Source organism: Rana temporaria, chromosome 1 (genome assembly GCF_905171775.1).
Source record: "Rana temporaria chromosome 1, aRanTem1.1, whole genome shotgun sequence".
Lineage (NCBI taxonomy): Eukaryota > Metazoa > Chordata > Amphibia > Anura > Ranidae > Rana > Rana temporaria.
Window position 1 is genome coordinate 234,266,100 of NC_053489.1, and position 17,412 is coordinate 234,283,511.

A 17,412-nucleotide genomic window follows, 5' to 3' on the forward strand; every position below is an offset into this window, starting at 1 on the left:
CACGGCCGTGGCGTACATCAATCATCAGGGCGGCACAAGGAGCTCGGCCGCGGCGACGGAGGTCGCTCACATACTTCGGTGGGCCGAAAGGTCCGTTCCGGCCCTGTCGGCGGTATACATTCCGGGAGTTCTGAATTGGCAAGCCGACTCCCTAAGTCGCATGACTCTGGATCAAGGGGAGTGGTCTCTCCACCCGGAGGTGTTTCAGATCCTGTGCCAAAAATGGGGCACTCCAGACGTGGACCTTCTGGCGTCCCGTCTCAATCGGAAGGTACCACGGTTTGTGGCTAGGTCAAGGGACCCGTGGGCAGACGCGTCAGACGCGTTAGTGGCTCCCTGGGTCAATATCACCTGATTTACGCCTTCCCTCCTCTAAGGCTCCTACCCCGCCTGCTGCGCAGGGTGGAAGCCGAAGGTATTCCAACGATCCTGATTGCCCCGGATTGGCCGCGTCGCTCTTGGTACGCGGACCTGGTACGTCTGGTGACAGACGCCCCCTGGCGTCTGCCTCTGAGGGAAGATCTCCTGTCTCAGGGCCCGATCTTCCATCCTGCTTTACGGTCACTGGCTTTAACGGCGTGGCTGTTGAAAACCAGGTACTGAAGGACCGGGGCCTGTCGGGCCCGGTAATCTCTACCATGCTGCGTGCACGGAAGTCCACTTCTCGAAAAATTTACCATCGTACATGGAAAGCATACATCTCTATGTGTGAGGAGATGAAGTGGCACCCCCGTACTTACGTGGTGTCCCGGATCCTGCTGTTCCTACAGCGGGGAGTGGACCAGGCTCTTGCCTTGAGCACGATCAAGAGTCAGATTTCTGCTCAGGCTGTTTATTTTCAGCGTCCCTTGGCAGCGAATTCTTTGGTTCGCACGTTTGTGCAGGGGGTCCGGCATGTGGCCCCCCCGGTGCGCCCTCCGCTACCTTCTTGGGACTTGAACTTGGTCCTCTCGGCGCTTCAGCGTGCCCCCTTTGAGGACATTCGGGAGATCCCCTTGCTGACTTTGTCGCAGAAGGTGGTCTTTCTGGTAGCTATTACCTCTATCAGACGAGTGTCTGAACTGGCGGCCTTGTATTGCAAGGCCCCCTACTTGGTCATCCATCAGGATAAGGCGGTGCTGCGCCCGCAGCCCTCTTTTCTTCCGAAGGTCGTTTCGGCCTTTCACATTAACGAGGACATTGTTGTTCCATCATTATGTCCTCAGCCGAAGAACCCGAAGGAGGCCTCTTTACATTCTCTGGATGTGGTTCGGGCCCTTCGAGTTTACTTGTCGGCGACAGCTCCGTTCCGGAAGTCGGACTCGCTGTTCGTGTCTGTGTCCGGTCCCAGTAAGGGCCTGGCAGTCTCGTCGGCCACCATTTCCAGGTGGATCCGACAGGTTGTGCTTCAGGCCTACGCCCTGAAGGGGCGGGCGCCTCCCTTTCGGGTCATGGCGCATTCGACCAGGGCGATCGGGGCCTCCTGGGCTTCCGACACCAAGCCTCTGTGTTACAGGTGTGTAAGGCAGCGACCTGGTCGTCGTTCCACACTTTTTCAAAGTTTTATAAGGTGGATGTGAGTGCATCTTCTGATGCCTCCTTCGGCCGCAGGGTGTTACAGGCGGCAGTTTAAGGTTGGAGTTCCTCCGTTGAGTAACTCCGGTTTTGTTTGGGGTGTAACCTGTTTTTGCTGTGTTATTTTCCCACCCCTCGAATTTTTTTGACACTGCTTGGGGACGTCCCTAAGGTCAAAGGATGCTGTGTCCGTCTATGAACGAAAGAGAAAAAAGGATTTTTGTACTCACCGTAAAATCCATTTCTCTGAGTTCATAGACGGACACAGCACCCACCCCTCCTTTGTTTGTACTGCTTGTTACGAACTGAGGCTGCTAAAGCAGAGTGGGGGTTATGCCTGGGGGAGCCACGCCCCCTGGGAGGAGCGGCATGAAGGAAAGTTTTTAACACCTTAAGTGCTGTAGAATTCTGCCTAAATCTCCTGGTAGGAAGAAGCATAACCCTAAGGTCAAAGGATGCTGTGTCCGTCTATGAACTCAGAGAAATGGATTTTACGGTGAGTACAAAAATCCTTTTTTTTTAGGGTGAACCTCCGCTTTAAGTATGGACGTCGGGACAGCGTCGAATTTTGCGTTGTTTGCGTAAGTCGTTCGCAAATAGGGCTTTGCGTAAATTACATTTACGTCGAAAGCATTGACTATTTACGACGTGATTAGGAGAATGCGCACTGGGATACGTTCACGGCCGGCGCATGCGCCGTTCGTGAGAAACTTAGTTTACGTGGGGTCATGTTTTATTTACGTAAAACATGCCCACCTCTTGACAATTTAAATTCGGCGTGCTTACGCCGGCAGATTTACGCTACGCCGCCGCAACTTACGGAGCAAGTGCTTTGTGAATACTACACTTGCCTCTCTAAATTGCGGCGGCGTAGCGTAAATAACATATGCCACGCCCGCACAAATTTACGTCGCCCTACCTGAATCTAGCCCTTTGTTAACACAGGTGAGGCCGGCCATGCACGGAGCAAATTATCTTATGCTGCGTACACACGATCAGAAATTCCGACAACAAATGTTCGATGTGAGCTTTTGGTCGGATATTCCGACCGTGTGTAGGCCCCATCAGACTTTTGCTGTCGGTAATTCTGATCGTGTGTACGCGGCATAAGCGTACTCACCTAGCCAGCGGATCCAGCATTGAGCTGCTCTCTGCAGCTGCTGCACAGGTTTGGCGCCACCATGTTGCCTGTGACAGCTTCCGTCTCCTTTGTGTGCAGGCACCGCTAGGCCCGCCTCCCTCCTCCTTAATGGGACTGAATTTCCGACAACAAATGTTTGAGAGCTGGTTCTCAATTTTTCCGACAACAAAAGTTCTTGTCGGAAATTCCGATCGTGTGTATGCAATTCTGACGCTGACCTGATTGGAAAGCTTGTGTGAAACAAGAATCAAGGATACTTTTCTATGTACGGTATAAGAAGCTGGCACAGTTTATGTTTCCCCAATTGGAAGACAAGTGATATTATAGACATTATTTTTTCACTTTTTTTTTTGGTTTATTGTAGAACTTGAGTCTGAAGACAGATGGCAGGATGTGGATTACAAGCCAGATAATTCTCAATTAAAAGAATACGGTAAGCTCTTCTATAGCACATCCTTTGGGTGTTTTTGATTGTTTGTGCATAACAAAAGAGCTTTTCGTTTTTGTTATGACATTTTTAATTTTGTCTTCTATTAGAAAGTGGTCTTATACGCTGTATTTATTGGCATATAACACTCACTTTTTTACCCTGAAAATAGAGGGTAAACTGTGCCTGCGTGTTAAAGTTGGGGTGCGTGCTTTACGCCTGTGCGTGTTATACGCCGATAAATACGGTATTTATTTTGTGGGCATTGTAACACAATAGCATAAATGTAGTTTGGTGAATTCCGATATACAAAACTTTTGCTGCTCTTTCTTAATTTTGAGATTTGATTCTTTTAATTGTTTGCTTCAGGAACATGCCATAGTATTTTAAGAGAAGAGGAATCTCTTGATAGAACATGAATTAATGGGTCCTTTACTAATTGCAAGGGTTCCAGGCCATTAGGCAGTAAAGCATCCTTACTCTGTTATTTCCAGGTGACATTCCAGTGAGGATTCATTGACATATATGCATTTTTTTATTATGTTTCCAGAAAAATTACAGAAGCTTTTATTTTCCTTTTATTTTTTACTGTACTGAGGTCCGGTACCTTTTTGATGCGTTTTACTATGTTCCAGTACGATCCAGGGCAGGAAAAGTGCAGCATGCTTGACTTTGTTTAACTGGAACTGACGGCACTGGTATGAACTACTCAAAATCCTCAAACTACGGCCCTCCGGCTGTTGTGGAACTTCACATCCCATGAGGCATTGTAAAACTCTGACATTCACAGACATGATGGTAATTGTAGTTCCTGAACTACGCCGTTGGAAACCGTATAACCTACCGTGTTTATCTGCCTATAGCACGCACCGGCGTATAGCGCGCAGCCCTAATCTAGAAGGAAAATTCCTGGGAAAAAAATGAATTACTTACAGTTTTGGTGTCTTGCCCGGCGTCCATCGGCGGCCTTGTTCGGTCCCAAGTCCGTGCGCGGGGTCCGTCTGCGGCTTCCTCGCGGCGTCCATCCAGGTGTTCGTCTGCGGCTTCCTCGCGGCGTCTGTCCAGGTGTCTGTCTGCGGCTTCCTCGCGGGGTTCGTCCAGGTGTCCGTCTGCGGGGTCCGTCCAGTCCTCCATCCGCACGTTGCCCCGGGTTGCGGCGGTATTCGTTTTTGAATTAGGCCCCCGGATTTCCTGTTTGTTCGGCTCCTCTCGCGTGGCTGCGGGCAGAGCCGAGCCTACCCGAGTGTGCAGTACACTCGGCTCGGCGCCTAATTCAAAAAACAAACACCGCTGCAACAGTATCGGCGTATATCGCGCACCCACGATTTCCCCCTGATTTTAAGGGGAAAAAAGTGCGCTATATACGCCGATAAATACGGTACTTTCCATGCATTTTTTTTTATGCAGAAAAATACATACTGGACTGCATGTATGTGAACTGGCCCCGAATGTGGTGAAAGCTCACTTTGGAAAAACTGCCCGGTAACATGCAAGGAAAATAATAGAAATAGTATTTTTGCTTGCTTATGACCTTACCTTCACCTCATTCACTAATCTAAGGGATAATTCCCTTGCAAAAATGAACAGCCTATCTACCTGTAGTAAATCAACTCCCATGTCAGTATCCAAGTTTGCGCCAAACACTGTTAAAGTGGATGTAAGCCTTCACATATGCCCAGTGAAGTGAATAGCCTCAGATGATACACAGAGATGAAACGGCTTTCTACACTGTTTAGAAAGTAAAAATCTTGTTAGAAATTATTCTTCCTGTTCCAGCACTGGGTGTGGAGTCTTGGTATACACTGTGTGACAGCTGATTGGAGGAAAGGCACACCCCCTCCACATAGGCAGAGGAAGGAAGAAACATGCAGAGCTGTACTGTGAATAGACACGCTCTCTGCTAATCTATCTCTATGCACCCACCCGACACAAATTTCCAGCCGCTGTTATCTTGTGTGTGTCGGAGAGCTTGTCAGAAGTCACTCGTACTGATAACAGAGGAATGGAGCAGCAGAAAGACATGGGACTTAGAGCTTTGGAGAGAGATAATTAAACACTGCAGATATATGGGCCCAGGTCAAATTTCATGAATGGGGTTTACATCCACTTTATGGTATTTTTGGAGTGAACATGTAATCACTGAGGTAAACTGCTATTTTCCGTTTAATGTAACTCCATCGCTTTTTTTTTTAAAGCACTCTACAAAAAATAGTGTCTTGTAGTGACATGGGGGCCAGTGGGTGGGGTTCAGTTGGGTTATTGAATGTTCTTAAAACATAATCTTGGTAACATGCTGGCAGGGGAATCGACTGGGTGGGTTGGCATTTTCCAGTCCAGGTTTACATCTTTGCTGTGTAGCTGGGAAAATGGTGGGCCAGTAAAAAGCCTCAACGTCCAACATGGTAAATTCCCGACTTGCGTTGCCTCATGCCTAAAAAAAATTCTGCAGTAGCGAGTGACAGCTGAAGAAATTGGGTATCCTAGGAAGGACCAGGCCTTGTTCTGAGGGAGGGTCTATGTTTGTTTAAGCTGGAAAAAATCCCATTAAAGGTTTGGCGTTTGACCTGGCTCTCATTCCATGGCAGACTTTGTGAGGGGGGAACCTGAATTATTCCTCTCTGGAAGACTGTTATTGTGGTGGGGTGGAGAAGACTATGGATCATTTCTTGCTTCAGTGTCCCTTCAATACTCTCTAGGATTTTGATTTTGAGATATCTTTCTTAGTTGGCTTAGTATTTTTTTACTTCATGTGGAATCCACGGCATCAGGTACACAGTTGGAAAAATTTAATTTATGTCAAGGTGGTGGTTCACGGTATTCTGTGAGAGGGTGGAAAAATCTTGGGTCTTGATAAAAATAGATGGTAGCAGGAGGCCGGGACAAAGACATGGAAGAAAGGTTGTTTATTTGTAGCTGTCTCCTGTTGATCTTGGGGTGTGTGGCTTTTCTTTTCTGTCCTTTCTCACACCTTAGATTTTGGTAATGGTAAGTCTAAGACCTCGTACACACGATAGGTTAACCAGAGGACAACGGTCTGATGGACCGTTTTCATCGGTCAAAACCGATCGTGTGTGGGCCCCATAGGTTATTTGACCATTGGTTAAAAAAAAGCCAACTTTCTTTAAATTTAACCGATGGATTCCTAATCGATGGGAAAAAAAACGATCGTTAGTAGGCACAACCATCGGTTAAAAACCCACGCATGCTCAGAATCAAGTCGACGCATGCTTGGAGGCATTGAACTTCGTTTTTTTCAGCATGTCGTTGTGTTTTACGTCACCGCGTTCGGACACGATGGTTTTTTTAACCGATGGTGTGTAGGCGCGACGGACCATCAGTCAGCTTCATCGGTTAACCGATGACAACGGTCCATCAGACCGTTCTCATCGGATGGACTGATCGTGTGTACGAGGCTTAAGATTCCGAAAAAAAGCTGCATGCATGTATATGTTGGATGTTTGAGTTTTGGTTTTGAGGTAGGTTTTGTTGGTTTTTCTTTATAATAATGATATTAGCAAAGATAATAATAAAAGTAATCTGAGTTTGTATATTCTTTTATTATGTTTCTTTTGGGAAAATAGCAGTTTTTTATTTTTTTGTGTTCATTCTTTGCTGATGTAAGTTATGTATTTTTTGAATACAGTGTATGTATATTTTATTTATGTTGTATATATGTAAAAATGTTCATATGAGAGCCGCGCGTTTGCAATATTTTAATAAGACAAACCTTTCCAGTGGGAGGCCAGGCATCTAACACAAGCAGACATATATTGGATGCTGAAGATACTTTGGTGGATGTAGCTCTTCAGGAAAATAAAGGTGGGAGTCACCATCCGTCAGACAGGTAAGTATTAATAATATCTTTTAAAAATATGACAACTGAGTTGATTCAATCAGGTAGTAACATTGTTTTATTAAATGTTATGTGTTTTTTTTTTTCTCCCACAGTTTTAAACATGTTTGGGGCATCTCAGGCTACAAAGGATCAATTTTTAGACAAGGCAAGGCAGGCACGTGAAGAAAGAAAAGGCCTCAAAGAACGAGAGAAGGCTGCAATAAGAATCCAAGCTCTTATTAGACGATTCCTGTGCAGATGTCGGCTGCAGAGGGAAATCAGGTACTACTATTCTTTCTCATCAAAGAAGTCCTATGATAAGCCAGTGTGTAATATGGAGTTTATTATTACATTTACTAAGTCTTTCTGTTCTGTTTGTTTTCTTTTCTGCTGAACACAGACAAGAAGTGGATGTATTTTTAGAAGGCCTAGAAAATGGAACAGTCAAGACCAATGCTCTTTCTATTTTTCGAACAGCTCGTAAACTGTTGGTAATATTCCGTAAACAGGCGGACAGAATGGTAGGTGTTTTGGTTGCTTTAGAAGTGTATCTTTTTTTTTTTTGGTTATAACTCTCTCTCTGTTGAGATAGATATATATATAGGGCCAGATTCACAGAGACTTACGCCGACGTATCTGTTGATACGCCGTCGTAAGTCCAAATGTGCGCCGTCGTATCTATGCGCTGATTCTCTAAATCAAGGGACGCTTCCGTTGATTTACGCGTCGAATATGTAAATGACCTAGATTCAGGAACGTACTTGCGCCCGTCACAGTAAGCTACGCTGTTTATGTAAGGCGTACGTCCGGCGTAAAGATAAACCACCAAATAGCTGGTCCAAGTCGTGTAGGGTATGGACGTCGGAACTGCCGTCGGATTTTACGTCGTTTGCGTAAGTGGTACGTGAATGGGGCTGGGAGTAGGTTACGTTCACGTCGAAAGCATTAAGCCGACGTATCTTAGGGAGTATATGCAACGTGATTCTGAGCATGCGCGCGCATGCGCCGTTCGTTCGAGAAGTCATTTACATGGGGTCACGGCTAAGTTTAAAACAACACGCCCACTACCTTCCTAATTTGAATTAGGCGAGCTTACGCCGGCCCATTTACGCTACGCCAACGTAACTTAGGGAGCAAGTGCTTTGTGAATACTGGCCTTGCCTCTCTATTTTACGTTGGCGTAGCGCAAATGAGCTGCGCCCGCTCAAATGTACGCCGCTCTACCTGAATCTGGCCCATATAGTAGAAAGATAGATCTATTAGGAACAGAATGCAGAATAAAAAAATAAAGTAATAATTCTATCCACTATATCCCTGAATTGTAAGTAAATGTGTGTAATAGTGATCTCCCACGCTCAAAATAACAAACAAAATTACAAACAGTGCTGCTACTTGCAACCATAAATATGAAAAACCAGTGAAAATTAAATATATATACCAAAGCGCATATTGTATATAGCAAAATTCACAGTAGCGCAACAATAACACCTAGTTATTTCAGTGTTTAATACAAACATGTAATTCTCGAAAAAAAAAAAAAATATATATATATAAATATATATATATATATATATATATATATATATATATATATATATATATATATATATATATATATATATATATATATATATATATATATATATATATATATATATATATATATATATATATATATATATATATATATATATATATATATATAAAAATAAAATTAAAATAAAAGATAATAAAATTTAAATGTCATAAAAATAAAAAAAACATGATATACGGATATTGAGCCTCTGCCTTCTACATGAGAATACGACATTTATCTTCCGCTTATATCGGTGTCCTTGATTGTTGGGGTCAAGTTATCGGTCAGATTTAGGACCAGCTGTACCAGTCGAGTTGACTGATTTAGAAGCCTTTGCGACTTGGGAGGCATATGCCTCTCCAGGTCACCGTTATCTGGTAAGCCTCCTCCTAGCATTGGTGGTGGTTTTTTTGATACTTCTGTTTCCATCTAGACTAGAGCAGTGGTCTCAAAGTACCGGCCCGCGGGCCATTTGCGGCCCGCGGACCAGTTATAAATGGCCCTCAGGCAGGGTGGAAGTGAGGGGAGCAAAAAAAAAAAAAAATTTTTTTTTTTTTTGAGCTGGTGGTGAGCCGTTGGTATTACAAGTTATTACCACCAGATGTGAGCTGGCGCCATCTGGTGGTGGCCGTTGGTATTACAAGTTAAGCATTACAAGTTAAACAACAATTCTAATGTCATTTTACACTATTTTCACTGCCATATTCTTCCCTCTAATTAGAACCCCCAAACATTATATATATTTTTTATCCTAACACCCTAGAGAATAAAATGGCGATCGTTGCAATACTTTCTGTTACGCCGTATTTGCGTATTTACAAGCGCACTTTTTTGGGAAAAAATTACACTTTTTTTAATTAAAAAATAAGACAACAGTAAAGTTATCCCCATTTTTTTTAATATTATGAAAGATAATGTTACGCCGAGTAAATTCATACCCAACATGTCACGCTTCAAAATTGTGTCCGCTTGTGGAATGCCGACAAACTTTTTTACCCTTTAAAATCTTCATAGGCGACGTTTAAAAAAATCTACAGGTTGCATATTTTAAGTTACGGAGGAGCTAGAATTATTGCTCTCACTCTACCAATCGCGGCGATACCTCACATGTGTGGTTTGAACACCGTTTACATATGCGGGCGCTGCTCACGTATGTGTTCGCTTCTGCGCGCAAGCTCGTCGGGACGGGGTGCGTTTTCTGGCTCCTAACTTTTTTAGCTGGCTCCTAGATTCCAAGCAAATTTTTCAAACCCTGACTTACACCAGTGCTGGTGGTAATAATGCGCTCGCTGACACCAGTGCTGGGGGTTAATAATGTGTTCGCTGACACCAGTACTGTTGTTTTTGAAGTTTGAAAGTTTGCATGCGGCCCCCCATGGCATATGAAAACTTGTCTTGTGGCCCTCAGGTAATTTGAGTTTGAGACCCCTGCTCTAGAGGGTCACACCTGAGCTGGAGTCTTCTGATCTTTGAATACATCTATATTTTTTTGGACTTTGTTCACTAGTTTGTTTACTTATTACTTTGTTCACTTTGTTTACTTATTACGCATAATATGATTTTTACTGTTTGAGGTGTCATCTGTCATCTTTTCTGCACTCTGTGTAATTTTTGACATAGAGTTAATTCTCTGGTTATATTAAGTGTTTATTCAATCACTGTTATATATTCACTTATGTATATTTAAATAGCGCTACACTACCATTTTTTCCCGTCATATGACATCCTCCCAGAACAAGAGGGCTCCCGCCTGCCCATCATTTGACAATACGGCGGGCGGGAAGTGGTTAAAACCCTAGATCAAGCCCTCACAAAGCTTCTCACAGGTTCATTGGGAGTCTGCTATCTGACACACAAACTGCATGTCTCCTGCATCAACAATCACATTCATATATCATGCGTAATGTAATGAAAGAAAATCGCATAGCATGATACCACGTAAGTATTTATTGTAAATATAAAATTGAACATTCACATTTTAGAAGATCATCTTAGGCGTGACTTCTACATGAGAATACAACATTTATCGATCAGCAGCATTTCCTCACATTTCCTCACATTTCCTCACAGATAATCAGGGCACTGATTACCAGTGCAGCCCCATCAGTGATGCCAATCATTGATGCCTGTCAGTGCTGCCTTTCAGTTCCCATCAGTGCAGCCTCATCAGCGCACATCAATGAAGGAGAAAAATGTTTTATTTACAAAATTTTAAAACAAAGAAAAATTGAAAATTTTCGGTCTTTTTTTCATTTGTTTAGCAAAAAATAAAAACCCAGTGGTGATTAAGTACCACCAAAAGAAAGCTCTATCTGTCTCAAAAAAATAATAAAAATTGGATACAGAGTTGCACGACTGCGCAATTGTCATTCAAAGTGTGACAACGCTGAAAGCTGAAAATTGGCCTTGTCAGGAATGGGGTAAAAGTGCCCGGTAGGCTAGTGGTTAAAGATTATTGTAAACTGGGGGGCATGGCCTGACCACAGGAATAGATGGACTCTAAGGGGCAGATTCACGTACAGCCGCGCAATTTTGTGCGGGCGTAACGTATCTGATTTACGTTACGCCTCCGCAACTTACACGGGCAAGTGCTGTATTCTCAAAGCACTTGCTCCGTAAGTTGCGGCGGCGTAGCGTAAATCACCCGGCGGAATTCAAATTCGGCGGGTAGGGGGCGTGTATCATTTAAATCAAGCGCGTCCCCACGCCAAACGAACTGCGCATGCGCCGTCCGTAAAATATCCCAGTGTGCATTGCTCCAAATGACGTCGCAAGGACGTCATTGGTTTCGACGTGAACGTAAATGACGTCCAGCCCCATTCACGGACGACTTACGCAAACCACGTAACTTTTTAAAATTTCGACGCGGGTACGACGGCCATACTTAACATTGGCTGCGCCTCATATAGCAGGGGCAACTTTACGCCGGGAAAAGCCTAACGTAAACGTCGTAACTTTACTGCGTCGGCCGCGCATACGTTCGGGAATTCACGTATCTAGCTAATTTGCATACTCGACGCGGAATTCGACGGAAGCACCACCTAGCGGTTAAAAAAAAAATGCAGTTAAGATCCGACGGCGTAAGAGTGTCGGATCTAATGGATATCTATGCGTAACTGATTCTAAGAATCAGACGCATAGATACGACGGCTCGGATTCGGACTTACGACGGCGTACAAGGCACTACGCCGTCGTAAGTCCGATGAGAATCCGGGCCTATGTGCTGCTGCTTCCAAACCCCTGCCTCAGCCTACATAATATCCTGCACCCTGTATACCTCCTATGGCACTCCCAACCTCTGTAACACCACTTTTCACCATCCAAAATTTTGAAAATTGGGCAGAGCAAGTAGCAGAGCATGACAAAAATCATGGCCCAATTCTAGCAACCACAAGGCAATGCCACAGCAATGTGCACCAACTCTTGCTGTAGATAAACAGGACTCCAGCCCAAAACAAGAGAACAATTGTGGTAAATGGTGCTTCTTAGTAAGAATGATGAATTCTTTTCATGCTGATGCTAATATTTTATTATGTTTATTTACACGTTTGTACTCCTCATCAGAATCTGTAATCTTACAAATTTTTTGTAATTTTTACAGAGATTTGAAAAACTTTGTCGTTGTATTCTTAACAGTATGGAGTGTGAGAATGAGCCCAAGGTATGTATTCTATGCATTGATACTATTGTGACCCTTTGTAGCTGATTTATTGGAACTTGAGAAAATAAAACGTGTAGAAATATGGAGTTTTTAAAAATGACAACCAGTCGTATTTCAATTTTCATTTTATTGAAAAATGAAACAAGAATCTGGTTTGGTTGCTATAGGCAACAACTTTAGTTTTGTGTTTCTTTTTTGTTATCTGATTTAAATAAACCATTATTTATGTACGAGATTAAAGTATATCTATATCCAAAACCTTTTTTTTTTTTTTTAGAGGAAAAGATTAGAATCCTGTAATTTTACTTCTATCCAGGACACTTTCAGCACATTGTTAGTTTGGCACGCAGCTGTGCTCATTTTCACATTTTCACACTTTGCACATTTATTGCGCTCATCACTTTCATTATCAGTCACTTATGTATTCACCCATTTACAATTAGATTGAGCAGCATTATTTGCACATTTATCCTCCCTTTTATCATTATTTGAGTTCATTTGGAGGCGCGAGAGCTCTCAACATATTTTATCCAGGACACTGTTAGAGAGTTTTCCCCTCACTTTCTCTTTTGGAGACGGCCTTTTATCAGAGAAGTGAGGGAAAATCTTCAACAGACAATTAAAGACTGTCTAGAGCAGGGGTCCTCAAACTATGGCCCTCCAGTTGTTCAGGAACTACAATTCCCATCATGCCTAGTCATGTCTGTGAATGTCAGAGTTTCGCAATGCCTCATGGGAGGTGTAGTTCCGCAACAGCTGGAGGGCCGTAGTTTGAAGATCCCTGGTCTAGAGGTTCTAACATTCCCCTAAAAAAGCATTTTTACTTCTGTCTGTGTTGCTGTCAGGAAGATTTCCCTTCACTTCATGTCCTGGGGACAACCTTTTTACTGGAAAGGAACTTAGGGAATCTCATCAACAGAGTCACCATTGACATGAATTCTAATCCTTTCCCACTCTATTCCAAACTAAAAAAATAATTGAGCTATAGATGCACTTTAAATACACTGGTACTAAGAGAAATATGGAGGCGTCCATTATTTATTTTATTTTTTATTCGCTAAACTGGTTAAAGCATGCAGCAACGAGATGCAGGTTAAAGTCCAAACTTTACATCTGTATAATGTTCTGGGTCAGCTTCTAATGTTACTAAAAAAAAATATATATATATATATGTGTGTGTGTATATATATATGTGTGTATATATATATATATATATATATATATATATATATATATATATATATATACACACACAGCCCTCAAAATTTCTACTAGCATTTGGCGAGTGGATTTAAGCTGGGGGTGAGTGATGACAGGGCTGCATGACCAATCTCCCTCCAATCTGTGCCTACACTTAGAGTCGCGATGAGATTGGCGGCCGAAGAGGAAAGGTGCATGCTCGGGAAAAGTAGTCTGGAAAAGTAGCCGCGCACTGGCAGAGCAGTACACAGGTGCTCTCCTTACAATTCTCATTAAGCCATGGGACCTAACAGTATGACCTCTCTGAGCCTGCCCCCCTCCCCCGGGCCCCGACCAATGTGGCTGGAGAGCAGAAAGTAATGAGTGAGGTGGAGGATTGCAAAAATTACCACTCCAGTGCAGCGCTCACTGAAAGTTGCCCTGACATGAGAGCAGCAGCCTTCTAGTTTGTGCAGTTTTCTTCTCCTTGTGCTCTATGTAAGTGTCCAACAGTTCAGCCTGAGCACTGTGAACAGACTGGTCTCAATGTGTGCTGTGCGCTGTCAGTGTGCGCTGTCCTATGGTGTCAATGGCTGTGCAGTTGTGTGGATCTCAGCGCTGGATTGTACTCCCTCCCGCTGTGCTGCAGCTCCTCTCCTCTCTGCCAGCCTGAATAAAAGGGGGAAGTGGGGACATGCAAGCGTGGAGCCACACACACAGGCTCCCGATGATGAGATGAATGGGAGAGAGAGGATGGATGGGAGTTGCAGAGGAGACAGCAAGAGAATGGGGAAGAGACCCAGTTCTAGTGCCCTGTCCCTCTGGTCTGCCCCCAGTGCCCTGTCCCTCTGGTCTGCCCCTATTTTGTTAAACTTGTTGTTGGTAATATTTAATTTTGTAACTTGATTCTGCATAAAACATTGTCATTCCATGAGATAATCTACGAGGGCATGTTTACAGGTGCAATTAGGCGCAGGGCAGTGTATGAATTAGGTGGTGCAACTGGTGGCGAGTAACTCTTGAGGCCTGGCTAGTAGCTCAGGACTTGAAATTTTGAGCCCTGTGTATATATATATATATATATATATATATATATATCTATATATATATATATATATATATATATATATCTGTGGGTGTAAATACAAGCACGTATGCCCGTATGGCATTTAAATGTAAATGCATTTTTCCGGGGAGGATATTCATTTATTGTGGCCATTGGAATACATTTACACACATGTGCATATTTATGCGCATTTAGACACATATACCGGTATACCTGTTTTTTCTGCTTAAAAACTGCTCTCAAAATGTGTATTTGTCGTGTTTTTTTCTGCCTGTACACTATCCTCTTCAAATATGCATGTAAACGCATGGACACATAGACTAACATAGAGGTGTTTTTTCAGCCATAAAAAAGCTAAACTCCTGTAAGCGGCATTGTTTTAGGCTCCGTTAGCATGACGTCTACATTGTTAGTGTTAGGATGTCCCCCAAATGTACACACACATAAGAGACTGAACAATGTATTACCTTTATCCCCTTACAGAAACTATTTTATCAGATTTTGAATTATTAGAAGAGAAATATTGTTTTTCATAAAGTGGTACTAGTTAAATTATTATTAAAAACACATCAGTTGTAGCTTTTCATTTTAGTGCCAGAGGACAGAACATTCAACTCCTAAATGAACTTTGATGCTTGTTTTTATATCTATATACTAGCTGAATACCCGGCGTTGCCCGGTCTTCCTATCTTAACCTTTTGGGGAGGAAAATCATAGTAATATAAATATACCCATCTTTTATATAAGGGTGTAGGTAAGGGTTAATTTAACTGTCATATATTTTTATTTGGCATATAAGTAATATGTGTACCAGGTATTATTGAAATATCTCCAGGCGTACAGAAGTTATGTGGGAACATACATTTCCCATTGATTTGCATGGGACTTTAAACAAAAACCCCGACCCTCACAAATGGGGGTAGTTAAAGCGGGGGTTCACCCTATCGACGGGAAAAAAAATTTTATTTTTTTTTTTACCTTAAAATCAGGCATTGTAGCGCGAGCTACAGTATGCCTGTCCCGAATTTTTTCCCCCCATACTCACCTTGTAGTCGTCCATCGAAGATACCGGGGAATGGGCGTGCCTCTGGAGACGGAGGATGATTGACGGCCGGCTCTGGCGCGTCACGCTTCTCCGGAAATAGGCTTGGTCTTCACGACGCGTGCGCATAGCCTGTGCGCAGGCGCCGTGAAGAGCCGAGACCTACTCCGGCTGTCTTCGGGGAGAGTGACGTGCCAGGGCCGGCCGTCAATCATCCTCCCTCTCCATAGGCACGCCCATTCCCCGCGGGAGCCGAAATCTACGATGGACGACTACAAGGTGAGTACGGGGTTAAAAAAATCGGGACAGGCATACTGTAGCTCGCGCTACAATGCCTGTCTCGATAGTAAAATCATGGGATTGTGGGTGAACTACCGCTTTAAGGGATAAATTAACTATCCTATAGTTTAAGTGGACATATAAGTAACATGTGACCAAGTGTTATCGAAATATCTACAGCCGTTTGGAAGTTATGAAGTAACATGTATTTCCCATAGAGTTGAATGGGACTTTAAAGGAAAACCCCGACCATGGCAAATGGGGGTGGGTAAGGGTTAAACCACCTATCCTATGTTTGTTGCTGACATATAAGTAACATGTGTGCCAAGTTTCATGTTAATATCTTTAGCCGTTTGGACGTGATGCTGGAACATACATACACACGTTGAGTTTTATATCTATAGATATTTTAATGTCTTCTTTTTTTATGACGTATGCCTGCTGTACATATCAAAGTTATTCACTTAGCTGATATACAGCAATATGTTTCCTTGTTAATTTTATTTAATGCTAGATCTAAATATTATATATAATATTTAGATCTAACATTCAAAAAAATTAACCAATGGTAAAGGGATACTCATCTTGCCCTTTTTCTATCCATAGGGTACCTTTTTCTATCAGGGGTGCCCCTTGTCCCGTTACTTTTTGTTTTGGCTCTAGAATCGCTCGCAATAAAAATACGCAATTCTACTGACATACAAGGCAATCATGAACATAAATGTATCCTTTTCGCGGATGATATCTTAATGATGATCGCGTCGCCGATCACCACCATACCTAACTTATATGCAATACTCAAACCATTCACAGCAATCTCAGGTCTTAAAATAAACCACGATAAGTCTCAGGCCATGAACGTCTCGCTAACGGAAAGTACGCTCTTGACACTCAAACACTCCTTCAATTTCATTTGGCACACGGAGTCACTTCCATATTTAGGAATAAACCTCACCCCGACATTGCGCACTCTGTACTCCAAAAATTATCCTGCATTATTCCAATGTTTGACAGCTGACTTGGCCAGATGGCTAATTCACCCGCCGTCGTGGTTTGGCAGACTACACTCAGTAAAGATGAATGTACTTCCGAAAATATTGTATTTGTTCCGAATGCTACCAGTATCGATTGTCCGTTCGGAACTGCTGGCCTTCCAGAATAAACTTATATCTTTTATCCGGGGTGATAAGAGGCCTAGGGTGAATAAGCACACTCTATTTACCCCTTTTAAAGGAAAGGTGGACTGGGTACCCCAGATTTGCAAAAATACTATTACGCAGCACAGCTGGCTCAACTAGCCAGGTCTCACTCTACCAAGCCCCATCCTATATGGAAGCAGATGGAGGAATATGCATGTAAGGAAAGGCTGATATCGCATATTTTATGGTTATCGCCTAATGACCGGCCCCAATTCTATGCCCGACGCTATCCTCATCCCTGAACATTTGGGATAGATTGACAAAATCATACAAGTTTAAATCCCAGCATACTCCATTAGCCCCTATTTTTGGAAATTCAAATTTCACCCTGGGCCTCACCCCCAGAACATTTGCTTGGTGGACCATCAAAGGGCTTTTACGAATAGCTGATTTGTGCGACCATAAAGGTATACTGGCAAGACAAGTTTTAATGGAGAAATATCAAATGCCGCC

At 43.1% G+C, this 17,412-nt stretch overlaps 1 protein-coding gene across 3 annotated transcripts in view; it reads left to right on the top strand.

The window, feature by feature from the left end:
- UBE3B (ubiquitin protein ligase E3B) overlaps window positions 1-17,412 on the top strand; it is an 82,140-nt gene that overhangs the window by 17,427 nt on the left and 47,301 nt on the right. Inside the window, exons 2-6 of one of the 3 annotated variants that reach the window (XM_040351794.1) lie at window positions 3,060-3,128; window positions 6,858-6,966; window positions 7,071-7,239; window positions 7,358-7,478; window positions 12,135-12,194. In XM_040351794.1, the coding sequence (XP_040207728.1) occupies window positions 7,079-7,239; window positions 7,358-7,478; window positions 12,135-12,194 (342 nt within the window). In that variant the 5' untranslated portion in view covers window positions 3,060-3,128; window positions 6,858-6,966; window positions 7,071-7,078. The remainder of the gene's footprint in view (window positions 1-3,059; window positions 3,129-6,857; window positions 6,967-7,070; window positions 7,240-7,357; window positions 7,479-12,134; window positions 12,195-17,412) is intronic. The other 2 variants (XM_040351812.1, XM_040351802.1) reach the window with 2 other exon arrangements.